Source organism: Camelina sativa, chromosome 17, assembly GCF_000633955.1.
Source record: "Camelina sativa cultivar DH55 chromosome 17, Cs, whole genome shotgun sequence".
NCBI lineage: Eukaryota > Viridiplantae > Streptophyta > Magnoliopsida > Brassicales > Brassicaceae > Camelina > Camelina sativa.
In genome coordinates this window covers 2,552,946-2,570,301 of record NC_025701.1, presented here as the reverse complement: position 1 = coordinate 2,570,301, position 17,356 = coordinate 2,552,946, and the positions used below count along the sequence as shown (strand labels likewise).

At 38.6% G+C, this 17,356-nt stretch overlaps 6 protein-coding genes and 2 pseudogenes across 12 annotated transcripts in view; 4 read left to right on the top strand and 4 right to left on the bottom strand.

Annotated features, from left to right (window-relative positions):
• LOC104754804 lies at nt 916–1,383 on the top strand. Its single transcript, XM_010477077.2, has one exon. The coding sequence runs from the start codon at nt 1,013–1,015 to the stop codon at nt 1,289–1,291; it is 279 nt and encodes a 92-aa protein (XP_010475379.1). The 5' UTR covers nt 916–1,012; the 3' UTR covers nt 1,292–1,383.
• Nucleotides 1,451–5,651, bottom strand: LOC104754803 (probable sugar phosphate/phosphate translocator At1g06470). The gene is made up of 12 exons (XM_010477075.2): nt 5,459–5,651; nt 4,466–5,025; nt 4,206–4,375; nt 3,835–3,920; nt 3,680–3,729; nt 3,457–3,524; nt 3,195–3,295; nt 3,047–3,059; nt 2,757–2,941; nt 2,532–2,618; nt 1,962–2,056; nt 1,451–1,869 (listed from the first exon to the last, which is right to left on the bottom strand). The coding sequence occupies exons 2-12, from the start codon at nt 4,735–4,737 to the stop codon at nt 1,752–1,754; spliced, it is 1,245 nt and encodes a 414-aa protein (XP_010475377.1). The 5' UTR covers nt 4,738–5,025; nt 5,459–5,651; the 3' UTR covers nt 1,451–1,751.
• Nucleotides 5,865–8,244, top strand: LOC104754801. Its single transcript, XM_010477074.2, has 7 exons — nt 5,865–6,080; nt 6,432–6,557; nt 6,669–6,785; nt 6,908–7,094; nt 7,348–7,462; nt 7,554–7,718; nt 7,968–8,244. The coding sequence occupies exons 1-7, from the start codon at nt 5,973–5,975 to the stop codon at nt 8,002–8,004; spliced, it is 855 nt and encodes a 284-aa protein (XP_010475376.1). The 5' UTR covers nt 5,865–5,972; the 3' UTR covers nt 8,005–8,244.
• Nucleotides 8,130–9,531, bottom strand: LOC104754802 (annotated as a pseudogene).
• Nucleotides 10,233–12,175, top strand: LOC104754800 (protein ROOT PRIMORDIUM DEFECTIVE 1-like). Its single transcript, XM_010477073.2, has one exon. The coding sequence runs from the start codon at nt 10,574–10,576 to the stop codon at nt 11,756–11,758; it is 1,185 nt and encodes a 394-aa protein (XP_010475375.1). The 5' UTR covers nt 10,233–10,573; the 3' UTR covers nt 11,759–12,175.
• On the top strand, nt 12,273–15,165 carry LOC104754799 (ATP-dependent zinc metalloprotease FTSH 8, chloroplastic). Of its 2 annotated transcripts, none has more exons than XM_010477072.1 (5): nt 12,273–12,382; nt 12,715–13,866; nt 13,962–14,275; nt 14,353–14,593; nt 14,676–15,165. In XM_010477072.1, the coding sequence occupies exons 2-5, from the start codon at nt 12,715–12,717 to the stop codon at nt 15,024–15,026; spliced, it is 2,058 nt and encodes a 685-aa protein (XP_010475374.1). In that variant the 5' UTR covers nt 12,273–12,382; the 3' UTR covers nt 15,027–15,165. The 2 variants fall into 2 exon arrangements, with proteins under 2 accessions (XP_010475374.1, XP_010475373.1); XM_010477071.2 differs by lacking the exon at nt 12,273–12,382 and adding an exon at nt 12,454–12,633.
• Nucleotides 15,208–16,283, bottom strand: LOC104754798 (annotated as a pseudogene).
• Nucleotides 16,402–17,356, bottom strand: part of LOC104754797 (probable alpha,alpha-trehalose-phosphate synthase [UDP-forming] 7) — a 7,420-nt gene continuing 6,465 nt past the window's right edge. For 5 of the 6 annotated variants that reach the window (XM_010477069.2, XM_010477066.2, XM_010477070.2 and 2 more), the window contains 2 exons: nt 16,956–17,020; nt 16,402–16,854 (listed from right to left, as the gene is read on the bottom strand). In XM_010477069.2, coding sequence (XP_010475371.1) covers nt 16,979–17,020 — 42 coding nt within the window. In that variant the 3' untranslated portion in view covers nt 16,402–16,854; nt 16,956–16,978. Of the gene's footprint in view, nt 16,855–16,955; nt 17,291–17,356 lie in introns of all 6 variants that reach the window. The other variant, XM_010477067.2, reaches the window with a different exon arrangement.

Sequence of the window (17,356 nt, the reverse complement as noted above, 5' to 3'; positions counted from 1 at the left end):
AAAAAAAAAAAAAAAAAAAAAAAAAAGAGTCATGATCGTTACATGTGTTGAGGAATTACAAGTTACAACAACTAAGTTGATTTTATAAATTCTTTCCTCTATAACCAGAATTTTACAAGATAATACAAAAATGTCACAAGCTGCGTCAACGTGAAGAAACGCTTTCGCTCGGTCTTGTGTTTTTTCTAGGAACAACAACCGTTTATTAACATCTTCTTAAAAAAAAAAGTCCAAAAATTGATACTAAAGTCAAAGTAATCTAGACTCATGTAAACAAATTAAGAAAAAAGACAGTCATTTGAGAAACAAATTAGTTCACAAACTCATGTAAACTGTTCGATCTTGTTAAATTTGCGTATAACGTTATTACTTGAACATATATACATTTTTGGGTTCATATATATATATAAACGTGATCACAATTCACAAGTATGCTTAAACTACATAACAATCGATTGATAAAAAGAACGGCTCTCTCTCTATATGATGTTACAAAAAAAATGTTAATAGTGACAACTTTTAGGTTCCCTTTCATTATCGCGGAACTAAAATTTGACAAGCTGTTTTGCATACATATAGTTCCTTTTACGACACTATGCATCATTGCATGAATAAAATATATGTTCGTTTTATATTAAAAATAAGATATCCTCTTCATATAAAGTGTGACATTTGTAAGCAATGCGATGGAAACGACCGTTAGCATTATTGTCTTGGTGGATCCCTCTGTATAAAAAGCGAAACTGCTGAACCGTTCTTTCATGTCAAAGATAAATATTATTAGATACCCAAAATACCCCNTTTCCACGGTTCCACTACCTTCCGCCAGCTATTATTTTTTTCCCAAGAAAAAAAGGTAAGGGTATCTTATTCTTTCCTTAGTCGCATTTGACAGATATACCCTCTCCTTCTCATACCTATTATTAAAGCTACCACCATCTCTTCTCCACAGTATAAGAATGTTGCACCGTGACTTGACTCTGTAGTTAGGAAAGACAGAGAGAGTTTTACAATGGGAGTGTTGAAGAAATGGTCGTCGCTGAAGAAGAAGAAGCAGCAACAAGAGGAGGAGCAAGTCACGTCTAAAGAAACTCAAACGTGGCGGCGATTAAGGAATCTGTTTTCTACGTCTTCTTCAACGCCGTCGTCGGGGAAGTGGAAGCGAGTAGAGATTATATTGCTGACAGAGATAGTGGACGGAGTAGTTTACAAGGTCATGTATGTTGTCGAAGCTTTCGTTCTCGTTTCGACGCTCTGCTTCTTCTACCTTTGTTGTGGATGCCACATCTGAATTTTGCTTCTCTCATTAAATTATTCTTTGGGATTCATATTTGTTCTGTCTGAGGTGTAGTGTTAGTCTCAGTTTTATACAAATAAGCTTATCTGTAATGTAATCTGATCGTTCCACTGCGTAGTTCCAGAGAACCATTCATAAGAGTCTCTCATTCAATTTCATGAAAACATCATTACAGAGAATTAATAAAAATGGGTACAAATGATTGGTAAACTTAAACCAAATCTGTTCGACTACACTTCTTTCTATACGGACCAAGTACAAAAGAAAGAGAACAAAATTCATTCCATCTCTTGATATAAGCTATGTTCTTTTGTTTTCCTTAAGGCAGGACAGGGAAACATCACATTTCCAATTCAATTGCCTTAAAAAGTAAGTATTTTCTCAGGGAAGGTCCACACGCACTTCCACTTTAACGATGTCAGGGTTACCAATGAAATGTGTGTAACAAAAATTGTTAGGGACTATTATCTTGATCATCCATCTCATCAAGTATCACATATTTTCCAGTTTGACTTGGAGCTTGCAACTGCTTTTCACCCTCTGTTTTGTGACCCTTTTGTAGTTTATCATATCTGGGAAGACATCAAAAGCATTAGGACTTATTCGAAGTCCCAAATACTCCATGCGACAAAGATTAATGAGAAGGAGAAGAAAAGTTACTTACTTGTACCAGTTGAACAAACTGACACCAACCATGATGATCACCAGACCAACACCTTTTAGCCATGTAAAATCGTCGTGGAAGTAAAACACCGCAACCTGCATAAGAGCAACAATGAATTTTTTACATCCCCAATTTTTTGATCCAGCATTCATCAAATATTTAACAACAACACTGATATAAAATTCCTCTGTATGCGGGGGGACATGTAGTCAAAGGTGTATTATAGTGAACGAGAAGCCAATTCTAAAGACATTAGTTCTATTTCATCGACTCATAATCCATCCTTATGAAATGGACTCTAGGCAGGTCTGTCTATTTGTATGCCATATGACCAATGTAGTCTCACCAACTTAAGATATGAGTCCCCTTATCTAGACATCACCGCAACGTTTCAAGCAAATGTAGTTAGGAATTTCTTGCAAATAGAAGGAAATCAGAACTTACAATCTAAGACTAACTAGTTATATTATCCGTTTCTAATTGGCAAACTAAGAAGAAGGCTGGAGTTTATTATAATATCTGAACTTACTAACAAACATAATCCAAAAAGGTTAAGAATATAGGACATACCACTATGGTGACAGCCTCTTTAACAACGCCCGCAATTGTGACGGTTACAGCACTAGTCACGGAAACAAGAACATACTCTGTCAAAACCTGAAACAAAATATTAAATAGTGAGCATAGAAGAAGGTTCAGATACAAAATTAAAGCTTCAAAAGATGACTCAAACTCTACTTATCAAGACAAGTTCACTCTTACAATAAGAATTGTAAATTTTTTAGTAATGCTCACCATACAAAAAGCCAGTGCTCCGCCAAAAAGCATTAAAAAACAAGTTCGAGCAAAATGTTCTCCACTATCAAAGTATTTGTTGTCTCCAAATTCACTCCAAGGATCCAGAAGGAGAGAGAGAAGACCAGTCACTATAGCCATCACTGGTGCCATGTAGCTCATCAATATGAATGGATTTTTTAGGCCTAGATAAACAAAGCAAAAACGTTTATATTTATTCATAGGTCCTGTGACTTAAAAGATATTAAGAACAAAAATTTTAGATTAAAAACGCCAAGAGCATAACCCACCAAAGCTTTCTTTCTAGACATCATGTTGCCATCAGGATGAACCAAAACATTGGAAGACAAAAACCACAGAAAGTAAAGGCAAAGGGTTAATATATAAATCCAATGTAAGGTTTAAAAGGAATTAAAAAATGAGTAAAATAATATATACCTGCAAAAGAACTTGCGTCATACACCAGCGAAAACCAGACATGACAGCAGCAAGCATGACAAAAACGAAACCCCAAAACTCAAATTCTGTCTCCTTTGCAACTGGATGCAAATTAATATACTCGATGGTGAGAATTTAATTATTGTCTTTGGCTAGAAAGAAAGAAAAAACATCTAGATAGATGTTGAGCAAACAGGTAGAAGAACTGGCAAAGGTTGAACAAAGGAATACAAAGTATTATAAATGACGGATTAAAACATACCTGTTAACAATATTCCTGCTGAGATCACTGAAATAATGCCAAAAAGTTTCAGGCTTGGAGACTCCAGCCTTAGAAGAGAAATATAGTGTCAGAATAACACATCAAATAAAAATGATAGAAATACTCCATAATGAAAGTACAGCATCAAATCAGTGTGGTAATTGAAAATGGTTTTAACGTACAAATCAAGATATATTAACAAAAATCGTAATGCATAAAGCACCTGAAGGCAAAAGCAAACAGAAGAAGATATATCGGGGCTGCAGATTTGCACTGCAAAAAAAAGAACGTGAATATCATTAGACAAGTCTCATCTTGTCTCACCCGCAAATTCCTAAGAAGTTGCATAGACCTACCACAGAAAATAAGATAACTAACCATAGTTGCAAACGTAACCGATATGAAGACAAGTGACTCATTACTTAGGTTTATATCCATAGCAGTTCCAAGTGCAGTTGGTACAACTGTGAAAGGACAGTCCACGTTGGTCATCAGTTCAGAGAAATTTAATATAATCAACTTTCGAAATACTGAAACAAAAAAAAAAAAACTAAATCCTCATAACTTTCCAGTCTCTCATATTCATTAAATACTGTAGATGATAATGGCATTGCATAATTTGCAGAAAGTTCTCAGTAGTCAGTACTATGTAGTGAGAATGCCATAGAAATTCATAGCTAAGGGAATGCTCATTAGCACATAATGATTTAAAGAAAAAAAGAGTTGACGACATGGTTTTGTTAGTTTACCTCTAACGAAATAGTCTCTCCAAGATATGGTAACATCAGGATGAAATCTCCCCGACCAATACCATGTTATCATCTTTGATAAAACAGCTTGAATGGAAAAGTGAATGGTATTCATTAACAAGGGAGCTGGAAACTTCCCTAAATCATCTCCTAAGAGAGTTTTGTTGTACCTAGGAAATAAGCAAGCAAATTATATGCAAGCCGTAAGGACCTAGAAAAAGAAAAAAAAAGAAAAGGGAAAGTCATAAAGACATACTTACAGAGTCAAAAATGTGCTGAAGGTGTACCATACAAGTATAAAGAAGAGTGTTTTAAGCACATCAGCAGGAGAGATACTCTCTGTTGACACTTTTGGCAATGGTTCGAGGTTATCACTGGAACTGTAACCAACATCAAAACTTCTGGAGGCTTTTATCTCCTTCCCAGAGACATTTTCAATATCAAAGGGCTCTAAAACCTGTTCTCTGTCTACATCTCCCTGACTGGAAATAGGTTCCATTGTACCACTACGGAGCTGCACTCTTTGCTCCATCAATAAATCTGAACTCACCACCAGCTAAATTTTTTGGCGACCATTCACAGATCACTGATCACAGCCTTTATATTTACTCAATAGGGACCTGTGATGGACAGCTTCCCTGCCTCGGAATTCGGAGAGATGTATTCTCCTTTGATCCTATACTCATATGCTCAAAACGGTTCAATGTCCAAGTCTTTCTCGCATAGCCCAGCGGGCTAACTGAATTCAAGGAAGGTATGAACTCCAGATGTTAGGGAATAAGCAATGCAATTATCTGGTACCAATTGACACCTTCTTCACCTAGAATCACAAAACACAAGAGCCACATTGCAATCAAAGGCAAGCTTCTAATACGATGATGCAAAGAGATTCAAACACAGTATCTTCAAACCGACTAAAATTAAGCCACATTATTTAATCTGATAAAGAAGCAAAAGAATTAACAGACAGAGAAATTAGAAAACCATGGCATCAGCAAATCTGAGTTTCAAGTAAATCGGGTGAAATGCGAAACAAGATTGAGCAATCTAAATCAGGGGAAAAGTTTCAATGATTCCGAGCTCAAAAAAATCAAGGCATTAACGAAAAGAGCACTACTAAGATGAACCTGGATCGAGGAGTGAGCTAAAAAAAAAAAAAAAATCACAGATTCAAAGCTCGCGAACATCGGAGTATAAAATAATCATAAGGAGAAATAAAAATATATCGCAAGATTGGGAAAGAAAGAGCTTACAGAAAGAGAGAGAGAGAGAGAGAGAGAAGAATCGTGGCTTGTTGGATCTGATCGGAGCAGCTGAAACTTCGTGTGTTTTCTGATTAGATTGATTTAGGGGAGTCGCAACCGCTGGGTTGTTGGAGTTTGGTGAATTTTTACGAAAGCATTACCGCTCCGACTCGGAGTCTCTGTACAATGCAACTTGCGTTTACCTTTTTACAAAAAAAAAAACTATTATTATTGTTTTCAGAAAAATGGATTATTAATATTAATTAATTATTTTTCTGAGAAAAAAACGGGTCGTTGTCTATTCTTGTCCAAGTCTCCGGAAAATTAAATCTTTCTAATCTAATGTTTTCTTTGAGAAGATATTATTCGAATCACGCGCGCTAAGTTAAAGCCACTCATTATTTTTGTTTGCCAAATCCCTCATCATCTAATCTAGTCTCTACCTGCAATCACTCGTTCGTCCCTTCTCTCTCTCTCTCTCTCTCTCTCTCTCTCTCTCTCTCTCTCTCCACCGATCGAAGAGATGGAGCTTGAATCCACCACCACCGCTCGACGCAGGCTCGCTGCCCTCGCCGCTCACTTCCCGGCTACCACTTACGATCCCGCCTCCACCGCTTCTCTCGCCCCCTTGGTATTTCCCCTTTTTTCCCTCTCTCTCTCTCGTTTCCCTAAATCTGAAAGCCGAATCGGACTAGTTTTTACTGGTAATATGGTGTTTTTTCTGATCTTCGGGAACCATCTCGAAATCTCTCGAGTAAAAATATTGGAACACTTATTAGTCTGATTCCTTTGACCTAAAACCTTGATTTCTTTCAAAGCTGTTGATACGGAAACAAAAAAAAAAAAAAAAAAACTGAAAATTGTTAAATTATTGCCATGCTTATGGATTAGATAAGATGATATACTCTCTCTGTAGTTTGGTTCCGCCTCAATTAGCTTGGTTTGATGTTTTCCTTTATTGTCATCACTCTGTGATCCTCAGAACTGCAGCAGCAGTCTGAACTCTGTCGTCACAAGGTGTGACAACAAAATCTCTTTTGCCCGGCAAGCATCTTCTGAACAGGGTTGCTTTATGAGGCAGGCTTCGTCGACTGATGACGACCATGAGGTACCAAAAAAATTCCTAGTTATGTTTTTCAAAGTTCCTTCTTTTCTGGTGATTATAACTAGTTAAGTAGTTAAGGAGTAACCTCTTTTGTCACTTGTGTGATGGTTTCAGAACTTAGCCATCAGTATGAAGAACTCTGTCGTTAGAAGGGGTGACAATAGGCTGTATTTTGCTCGGCAAGGATCTTCTTCACAGGGTTTTTTTATGAGGCAGGCTTCCACTGATGAGGTACCATCACTTCCTTAACTACATTATTTTTTTTTAAGCTCCTCTTGTCTGCTGATTAAATTTTGCAAATAGTTAATATACTTGTACATTACAGAATTGTTTCAAAATGTTTTTTTTTGCAGAGGACCATACCACAAGATGCTGCACCTACCACCAAAACAACAACTGGCTTCGATCCCTCTTCACCTGAGTACGCCGCTCCACAGTTTTCTAAGCCTGCAAAAGACGAGTTCGTTGTCTCTGATGTATCACCACCAAATCAGCACAAAGAAAAACCTAAGCCCGATCTTCCTAAGTTAGCCAATTTAGGTACAAAATACAAATTCATAATATCAGATACATTCCACTCCAGTTAACACTACTTTTCTGATCCTATAACCTGTTATTTTCTTAGAAAACGTTTTTGCAACCACACAATTATTACAATTTATAACTTATAACTAGCAAAGGTGTTTTCTCACCAGCCTTGATCTACAGCTAAAAGTACAAGAACAAGCAACCATACTTCAAACATATCTTTACCCTTGACCATGAGAACTTATAAAACCTTTATGTTTTGCAGGTAGTGTTTGGTCTCCGAGATCCAATGTTGCTGAATCTGAACATAGCTATGTTGTGGCAATAGAGCTACCAGGGGCCAGTATTAATGATATAAGAGTGGAGGTCGACAACATAAAGTAACTAATACGCACCTTCACACATGTTTTCACTTTGTTCCTATTACTCTCACTACATTGTACTACAAAGGTACTTACCGTTCTGCTGTAGCTTGACTGTGACAGGTACACGCACATCTATCTGTCAAAGAGTTGATGCAGGCATCAAAGCTTCAATCCTTGGATATCATAAGCAAGAAATACTACAGGGATCATTCAAAGTTTCCTGGCCTCTCCCAAGCAATGTGAACAAGGATAACGTTTCCGCTGAATTTATGTAAGTAGAAGCTATACTTATCTAACAATTTATGATCTTACAATTCTTCTCCTTCAAACTTTTTAATCCTAGATTTTATATGATAAGAGTATGTTTGTAAGTTTTTAGCTAGTGAACTCCTAATAGTAGTTGGTTTCGGATTCCAATTTTAATTCTTAGTACCAGTCACTAGGTATGAATTAGTTAGCAACGATTTAGCAAGTTTTATCATGAGCACTAACACCCAATTTATTATTGCAATTGGAGCAGGGATGGGATTCTGAGAATAGTTATTCCAAAGCTTTGAGAGGGTTCATCGTTCTGGAACCATATCTATACATATGGTAAACGATGTGTGTGTGTGTGGTATATATAATATATATAGATGTGCAGTTTGTGTGAAAGAAAATTCAAGATAGAAGAAGAAAGATATGTAAAATAGTTTGGTCTTTTATATATCACACGAATTGCAGACAGGCATTACTCAGCTGATAGAGTAAGCCATGTAAACAATCGATAAATATATAAAATAAATCCTTCATTACTACTACGAAAAGCCAAAAAGGAAAAAAAGAAAAAAAATGTCAAATGCATCTAATCATCCTAAAGCAGGAAATCTTAATCTACTCAACTACATAGCAAGCATTCTTATTGTAATAATTCGGAAGCGGTCCAAGGTACTCAACTGCAGATGCTGTCTGAAACGGGTATGTAACTGTGCTTGAAAGTGGATGATAGTTAAGCGGCACATACACACCAATATGGTTGAGCGCCCATGTGCGACCAAGATCATCGATGATGCAATGCGAAGAAGGTACATCGTAGTTTGAGACATATCCATTATGGAACATAGGATATGAAGCTAGATTCGGTGACACATAAAAGGAACAAGGGACGCCGGCGCAGTGGCAGGGGCAGGGGCAGGGACAGGAGCAGGGGCAGGGGCAGGGGGGGTTTCGAGCAGTCTCTTTCCAATACCGTAGATCAATCCTCTAGCATACATGGACTCTTCATAGACTTGTTTAAGCTTGGTGAAGACAAGTGCAGTCATTAAACTGTCGGAACCAGCGTGATGTGCTCTTCCCACACGAGTGATGTCGAGTAGCTGAGCCAATTTACTTAGCCCCAGGTGGTCACCGAGCCCTTCACAGTATCCAGCCATGACCTTAGTGTCATAAACCTGACCAAAGACTTTCACAATCTCCGATGCAAACTCTCCGCGAGTGTCAGGTAGTTTGCCATTGTTGAGGACACAGAGGAAGTAGGCGAAATCGTAAGCTCCTTGAAACGTGATGAACTCAACGTGTTCGTGGGACTGAAACATGGCAATAAGCTTGGGGAAGAACCCGTAGCCGAACATATCAATACCGTGGTCTCGAATCTTTTGCAAATCAAGACCGTGTCTCCTCAAAAACTCGATCGAAACCTCGTTCCGTGTGTCGGATGGATCGCCAAAATTGGAGAAGTTAAACTCCCAAGTGCCACCGATCTCTCCTTTAGCGTTGAAAAGAGTGAAACCGCACTGGATCAGCTTCGTGTTCTCCACGTTACCTTTCAAGGCTACGTACCATTCTTCGTTTGATGAATCGATGAAAGTCCGGAAAATAATGCCAGGGTACTCTGTATCGAATGCGATGAGTGGGAACGTCTGGAGACAGGCCTTCATATTACCCATCTCCTCATCGACGTTGGTCCTCCATACCTTCGTCGCCATCGGTGGTGGTGGTTGATGAATCTTGTCCATGATGATGATGAGTACTGCAGAAAAAAATTAGGGTTTTCTTCTTAGGAGGGAGAGGCATGAGAAGACGAGAAGTCGGTTTGTTTGATTGTGTGATTTGTGGGCAGAGCTTTTAGGGTTCTTTAATATATAAAATTGTAAAAAAAAAGAAGAAGTAATTATCCTTTTTCTTTAATTATTATTTAATATTCAGAGTATTAACCTGAGTTTCCTTTTTTCTCGGATTTTATTTTTATTATATTACTTAAAGATGTGTAACAATAGCTTGCTCTCCAATTAATCGGTATTCGTATCCCACTGTTTAGTATTCACTCGGATTTGTTTTTTTACTTTTCGTTAAACTAAAATTTAGAAATTATCTTTTTTCTTCTTCTATTTCCCCCAATTTATTTTTGGAAATATTGATTCTAGGAATTATAGGGGAACATCGTTCGTTTTTACTCTTTTTTTTTTTTTTGCCAATGTGTATAGTGGTGCTGCCAATACAAAAATTATACAGTATTGATTTGTAAATTATATATTAATTACTTTTGATTTTAATTTTTTAATTCAATTTTTTTTACTAATAAGCACTTGAATGGTTTAGGTATCTCTAACAAATGGTTGTTATTAGATGCTTTGACACTTCGTACTATTTTATTTCTTTTATACAGTAAAAAAAAACTTATCTAGTCGAGTAATTTGTAAGAGTGTGCGGTTGTTATTATTTTATTTTTAAGATAAATAATCCATAACATCAAATCTTATCCATAAGGACCATAAACACTACTATCATTTTTATATAAAAACTTTAACTTATATATCTGATATTATTTTATCACCTTCTATCAAAATGTAATCCGGAATTGGGTGTGTGTAAACTGTGTTTATATATGTAGTTTAAACGAATTTTATAGCGGTGTGTGTTAGCTAATACTACATATTTCACTTATCACTAGGCTTTATGTAGGTGGTTACAGTTAGAGCCTTAGAGGTGTTTTGCACGTGATGATACAAAGGTCTATATAATTCTACTTCTCTATTCAATACAATTACGCAGAGTGTATTTTGTTATGCCCGTAAGGTGTTCGATACAATTACGCAGAGAGTGTATTACAGCCCAAGATTAGCTCCATATAATACTCTTTAGGATAGTATGAGGTTAATTCTCATGAGATCACTTCTGACTCACCCTTGTGGTGGCTCCTCCATCATCAATGTCCGATCAACAACAACCACGTCTGCTCAATATGTAGCTTCCAGGTCAAGAGACCCTGTTTTCGAGAAACTCATGGACAAATACAAGAACCTTCTCAAAGTCATTGCTATACAAGACCTTGTTCTCGCCAATCCAACAGCTGATGATCCTCCCTCTTTGTCCATTGATTTCCTCTCCAGACTCTCCCAGAAGCTTCACCTTAACCGTGGCGCTGCTTCTTTTCTCCGAAAGTACCCTCACATCTTTCATGTCTTGTATGATCCTGTCAAAGCTCAGCCCTTTTGCAGGTTAACTGATGTAGCCATTGAGATTTCTCGTCAAGAGGCTTTGGCTATCACTGCTACTTTGCCTCTCGTTGTTGACCGGTTGGTTAGGCTCTTGTCTATGTCCATATCTAAGTCAATCCCGCTTCGTGCTGTTTTCAAGGTTTGGAGAGAACTTGGCCTCCCAGATGATTTTGAGGACTCTGTGATCGCAAAGAACCCTCATCTTTTTAGGCTTAGTGATGGTCATGAACCCAATACCCATATCTTAGAGCTGGTTCAAGAAGAAGAGAAAGTACTGAAATTTGAAGCTGCGGTTGAGAATTGGAGGGTGGTTGAGTGTTCTAAGGAAGATTGCAGTGTCGATAGAACCGAGATTCAGTTTAGTTTCAAGCATAGTTACCCACCAGGAATGAGACTGAGCAAGAACTTTAAGGCTAAAGTTAAGGAATGGCAGAGACTGCCTTATGTTGGGCCATACGAGGACATGGTTGGTAAGAAAAAGAACAGATCCGGGGTGATGGGAATAGAGAAAAGAGCGGTTGCATTTGCTCACGAGTTCCTTAGTTTGACTGTAGAGAAGATGGTGGAGGTAGAAAAGATCAGCCATTTCAGAAAATGCTTTGGGATTGATTTGAACATAAGAGATTTGTTCTTGGATCACCCGGGCATGTTTTATATGTCAACTAAAGGGAAAAGACACACTTTGTTTCTCAGAGAGGCTTATGAGAGAGGACGTTTGATAGATCCAAATCCAGTTTACGAGGCCAGGAGGAAGCTTCTTGACCTTGTTCTCTTGGGACGCCATGCTGCTTTATCAGACTCTGGGAACACAACAAGTATGTCTGAACAAGAATGAGATTGCAGAGTCCCCTTCAGTCGTTTTGAGTATAAGCTAAATAATCGACCATTGAGAGTTGAGGAGATCACCAAGATTCAATCAGCCTCGAACGTGTCTAGCTACATTGAGGAAAGACAATACAAGATAAGCTCTGTGTCCTGTAGCGTTATCAATTGTTTTGCTCAAAACCAAAAAGCTCAAGATAAACGTGTAAGCAGTAAAGGCGAGTAACTTGATGTATATGCGAGTACGTGGATCAAAAACAATTGTAGACGAAACCAATGTAAACTGTATTTGTTTGTGTACTTTGTTGGTGATGTCGACAGGAAGTCAGAAACTATTCAAACTCAATACGTCTTCTGATTTTTGCTTGTGGTTGCCAATTGCTTCATGTGGCTTCTCTTATTCTACTAAAAAACTCTCCTGTTTTTGTTTTTTTGTTTGTTGTACATAATTTTTGTGACTTGTCAAAAGGAAAAAAATATACAGCCAGATTAAAACTATAAGGCCACTGAGAGGAAACCACGTAAGCAGTTCGGAAACCACATCTCTTCTCTTAAAAAGTCGGACACTTCTTTCATTCTCGTGTCCAAATAATCTCGCTTTCTCTTCTTCGTCTGCCAAATCACACAACAGGAACAGGTGCGTTACTCTCTTCGCTCATCTTTCTAATCTCAATCACTTTCCGTTTTGTTTGGTCTCAATCTGCGAAATCTTTTGTAAATAATAACAAAAAAAATCTATGAAATCTTTTGCATATGATTCTACTGCCTGGGTTTTGTTTTTCTTAATATTCAGTAGATTTCGTCTTTGGTGCATAAAAAAGTGTCAACCTTTGTTCATATGCGTCATTCATGTTGATTATACAGTTACCAGAAAGTTGCATGTTCAAGGTCTAGTTATATCTTTGGTTCTTTTTTCATTCAGATATCATTATTTTTTGTTCACGCCATGGCTTGTAATCGTTTGTGCAGATGGCTGCTTCATCGGCTTGTCTTATCGGGAGTGGATTATCTGTCTACAGAACAAAACAGAGGTCCCAAAAGCTTGGCCTTGATAGAACATCTAAAGTTACAGTTGTGAAGGCTTCTTTAGATGAGAAGAAACAAGAAGGAAGGAGAGGTTTCTTTAAACTCTTACTAGGAAACACTGCAGCTGGAGTGGGTTTGCTTGCAAGTGGGAAAGCAAATGCAGACGAACAAGGGCAAGGTGTTTCTTCGTCTAGGATGTCATATTCTAGGTTCCTAGAGTATTTAGACAAGGGAAGGGTTGAGAAAGTAGATTTGTATGAGAATGGGACTATAGCTATTGTAGAGGCTGTTTCTCCTGAGTTAGGTAACAGGATTCAGCGTGTACGCGTGCAGCTACCTGGATTAAGTCAGGAGCTTCTCCAGAAGTTGAGGGCAAAGAATATTGATTTCGCTGCACATAATGCTCAGGAGGACCAAGGTTCTCCAATACTCAACTTGATTGGGAATCTTGCATTCCCGGTTATCCTTATTGGCGGTTTGTTTCTTCTCTCGAGACGGTCTTCTGGTGGAATGGGTGGCCCTGGTGGTCCTGGCTTCCCACTTCAAATTGGTCAATCCAAGGCAAAGTTTCAGATGGAGCCAAACACTGGTATAACTTTTGATGATGTTGCTGGAGTCGATGAAGCTAAGCAAGATTTCATGGAAGTGGTGGAGTTTCTGAAGAAGCCTGAGAGGTTCACTGCTGTTGGTGCCCGGATCCCCAAAGGGGTTCTTCTTATTGGTCCTCCTGGTACAGGGAAAACCCTGTTAGCAAAAGCCATTGCTGGTGAAGCTGGTGTACCCTTCTTTTCCATCTCGGGTTCTGAGTTTGTTGAGATGTTTGTTGGTGTTGGTGCATCAAGGGTCCGTGATCTTTTCAAAAAAGCCAAAGAAAATGCTCCGTGCATTGTTTTTGTGGATGAAATAGATGCTGTTGGTAGGCAAAGAGGTACAGGAATTGGTGGAGGTAATGATGAAAGAGAACAGACCCTTAATCAGCTCCTGACTGAAATGGATGGTTTTGAGGGTAACACTGGTGTAATCGTAGTTGCTGCAACCAACAGAGCAGACATTCTTGACTCCGCTTTGCTAAGACCAGGGCGGTTTGACCGGCAGGTATATACACTACTTGATTGGAATACCGTGTGTCTGTGAATTTCCATTGATCCTCTTTGTTGCTGGTTGCTTAGCGTGTGTTCTTGTTAATGCAGGTATCTGTTGATGTTCCAGACGTTAAGGGAAGAACAGACATACTCAAGGTCCACTCTGGGAATAAGAAATTTGAAAATGGTGTCTCACTTGAAGTAATAGCCATGAGAACGCCTGGATTTAGTGGAGCTGATCTTGCAAACCTCTTGAACGAGGCTGCCATATTGGCTGGCCGCCGTGGAAAGACGGCAATATCATCAAAAGAGATTGATGACTCAATTGATAGAATCGTAGCTGGCATGGAAGGAACAGTCATGACAGATGGGAAGAGCAAAAGCTTGGTTGCTTACCATGAAGTTGGCCATGCCGTATGTGGGTAAGTCACAATTGAGATTAGAAGAATGTCTTGTGTATTAAAGTGCTTAGTTTGAAGTTCGTTATTCGTTCTTGCAGAACTTTGACTCCAGGACATGATGCTGTCCAAAAGGTCACATTGATACCACGAGGCCAAGCAAGAGGTCTGACTTGGTTCATTCCCTCAGATGACCCTACTCTAATCTCCAAGCAGCAACTCTTTGCAAGAATTGTTGGTGGACTCGGTGGTAGAGCCGCAGAAGAAGTCATTTTTGGTGACTCTGAGGTGACTACTGGCGCAGTTGGTGACTTGCAACAGATCACCGGTTTGGCTAAGCAGGTACCTACAGTCCAAACTTTTGTTCCTTTAGCCTAAAATCTTGAATAAAATTAATTGATAGTATCTATTTATTGACTTGCAGATGGTGACAACATTTGGAATGTCTGAAATCGGACCATGGTCGCTAATGGACTCATCGGGTCAAAGCGATGTCATTATGAGGATGATGGCAAGAAACTCCATGTCCGAGAAGCTTGCAAATGATATCGATTCAGCGGTGAAGACATTATCAGACAGAGCATATGAGATAGCTTTGAGCCACATTAGAAACAATCGTGAAGCCATGGACAAGATTGTTGAAGTACTTCTTGAGAAAGAGACAATGTCGGGTGATGAATTCCGAGCAATCCTATCTGAATTCACAGAAATCCCACCTGAAAACCGAGTTGCTTCCTCAACATCAACATCAACACCAACTCCAGCGTCTGTCTGAGTAAGAGACCTTTTAAATCTCTCAATCTCTGTGTATATCTAGAGACACTTGCCCATACTGTATAAATTCGATATAAGAAACCCTTTGTCAAATTCAGGAACACAGATGCATAGTCATAGACTCGTGCTTAAATTACTAATCCTGTGAGCCTTTGACACAAAACTGAAAACAAACACCAATGTTAAGTCATAATCTTACTCAGAATTAATCGCCTGATCGAGCACTGAGATTCAAATTACTTACATGTGTGCACACATCACCAAGTACAGTTTAACACAAGATAGGAATCAAACCCTAGACTTAGACGACCTAATGCTTCTGGAAAAGGTCTAATAATCCTACAACACATTATTTATTCAGCTTCGATTTAATTATTACTCAAACACCATAGAAAGCAAATGATCAAAAGTTCCAACGTTTACACGATCATTCAGATGCCATTTTCACCAGCAGCTCCGTGGTTCCTACCCTTCTTCACCCACACCATAGCCCGTGTATGTATGTGTAGACCACCAATCATGTCTCTGGTTTCGGTAATGAACTTGTCTGCTAGTCAACCTCGCAGGTCCCTTGACTTCTCTAGTCTCTCCTTCCTCTTCTACTCTCTTCTTGATCCAGCGATCCTGAAATTCAGTAGTTTCTTCCTTAGCAAGATGCTCTCCCTTGGACGTGAAATCTCTCCGAGTGTCCTCTTTAACCGGATCACTCTTTTTTTTTCTCCCTCGGATCTCCTCCATCTTCGTCCTTGTTGCTCACAGTTGTTGCAGAGACCTCAAGTTCCTCTTTCTTAACCCATTTTGATTCTTTATTACAACGAGTCACAGCACAATGCGTACGAGATCCTCCACCTAAACCCTTTTCCTCGGGCTTCACGGCCTTTTCTTCTAGTCTCCTTGGTTGTTCATGATCAACCTGCTGCTGCTTCGCATTCACTCCTCTCTCTAGTACTGAGTCTTTTTGCATCCTCTTTTTCAGCTCTTTCTCCTTCAGCCAACGTTCCTGAAGCTGAAGAATGGATACGTAATTATCAGGAATCGAAGCCACACTCTTTTTCTTCTGCTTCTTCTCCTCCTCCATTGAATCTCCTTCTCATCAGACCCGCATTATTGCCATTATTACTCATCAATGCAACAAACAAAAAAGGGAAAAAAAAGTTGGAAACACGAAACGATCGCACAGTTAGCGAGAAAGACGAAAGGCCCATTGGGCTCAATCTGATGACAGTTCACAATTATTGGGCTGGCCCTTCACAACATATATAAGTAGACACGTTTTTATTCCAGCCTAGTTCTGACTTTTGACACTTTTAGCCTTACAGTATATATACAAAAGAAAGGCACAAAGAATAAATAATAAATGAAAAAAAAATGAACAATGGGCACGCAACGTTATCTTTACATACTATTTTTGGTTTTCACAGTTACGTTTTTGTTCAAGATCCAATAAACAGCCGAGTCCCAAATTGATATCCTCAAGATCATCCAATTACAATAACAAATAATAATCATAATAATAAAAGAAAAAAGAAAGAAAAAGATTTTTGCTTGTTGTTAATTCAACATCCTGCAACACAGCCCTGAAACCAAACATACCTATTTTGCTCCTCCTTTGATTGATTGATTGATTGCTCTTCAAATAACATTCTGAAAAGAACAAAGCTTCACATCACCATTTTTTTTTTCCTTTTTTTTTACCACTAATACTCTCAGTTCTCACTACTACCATTTTCTTCTTTTCTTTCTTTCAATCACAAACACAACAAACAGACCACCAAACTCCCAGTCTCTTCTTTTCCTTGTCTTTTTGTCTGTGTAACCACTTTAGCCATCTATGCACATCATTCATTGATAGTGTTTATCAGAACAAGACCATAGGTTGTTGCAGAAACAGATCAAATAGAACTGGAATTGAGATGATAGAGGGCAAAACCTGGCAAAAGATCTGGTTTCATATCAAAGTGCATCATCAAGTTCACGCATAGAGAAGTTTGAAGCCTCTGATGCCTCAGCTAGAGATTCAAGCATGCTTGTCACTTCAGTAGTATCGTCCAAGTAGTATTTAGCCTTGCTTGGCTTTTGCCCAACTGTGCATGCAAAGACTAGAGCATTATCACACAGTAACCTTTTCGACATCGCATTACCAATCGCTTCAAACATGTCTTCATCAGATCGGTCATCTCCAATACATAGCACAAAATCAACCGGTTTTCCTTTTTCAGCCATTGATGAAAATATCTTTTCTGACACGGATCCTTTGCTGACTCCCTATACTCACACAGAGCACAAACTCCAAGAATTAGATCTTTTTGAAAACACTAATCCTTGAATTAA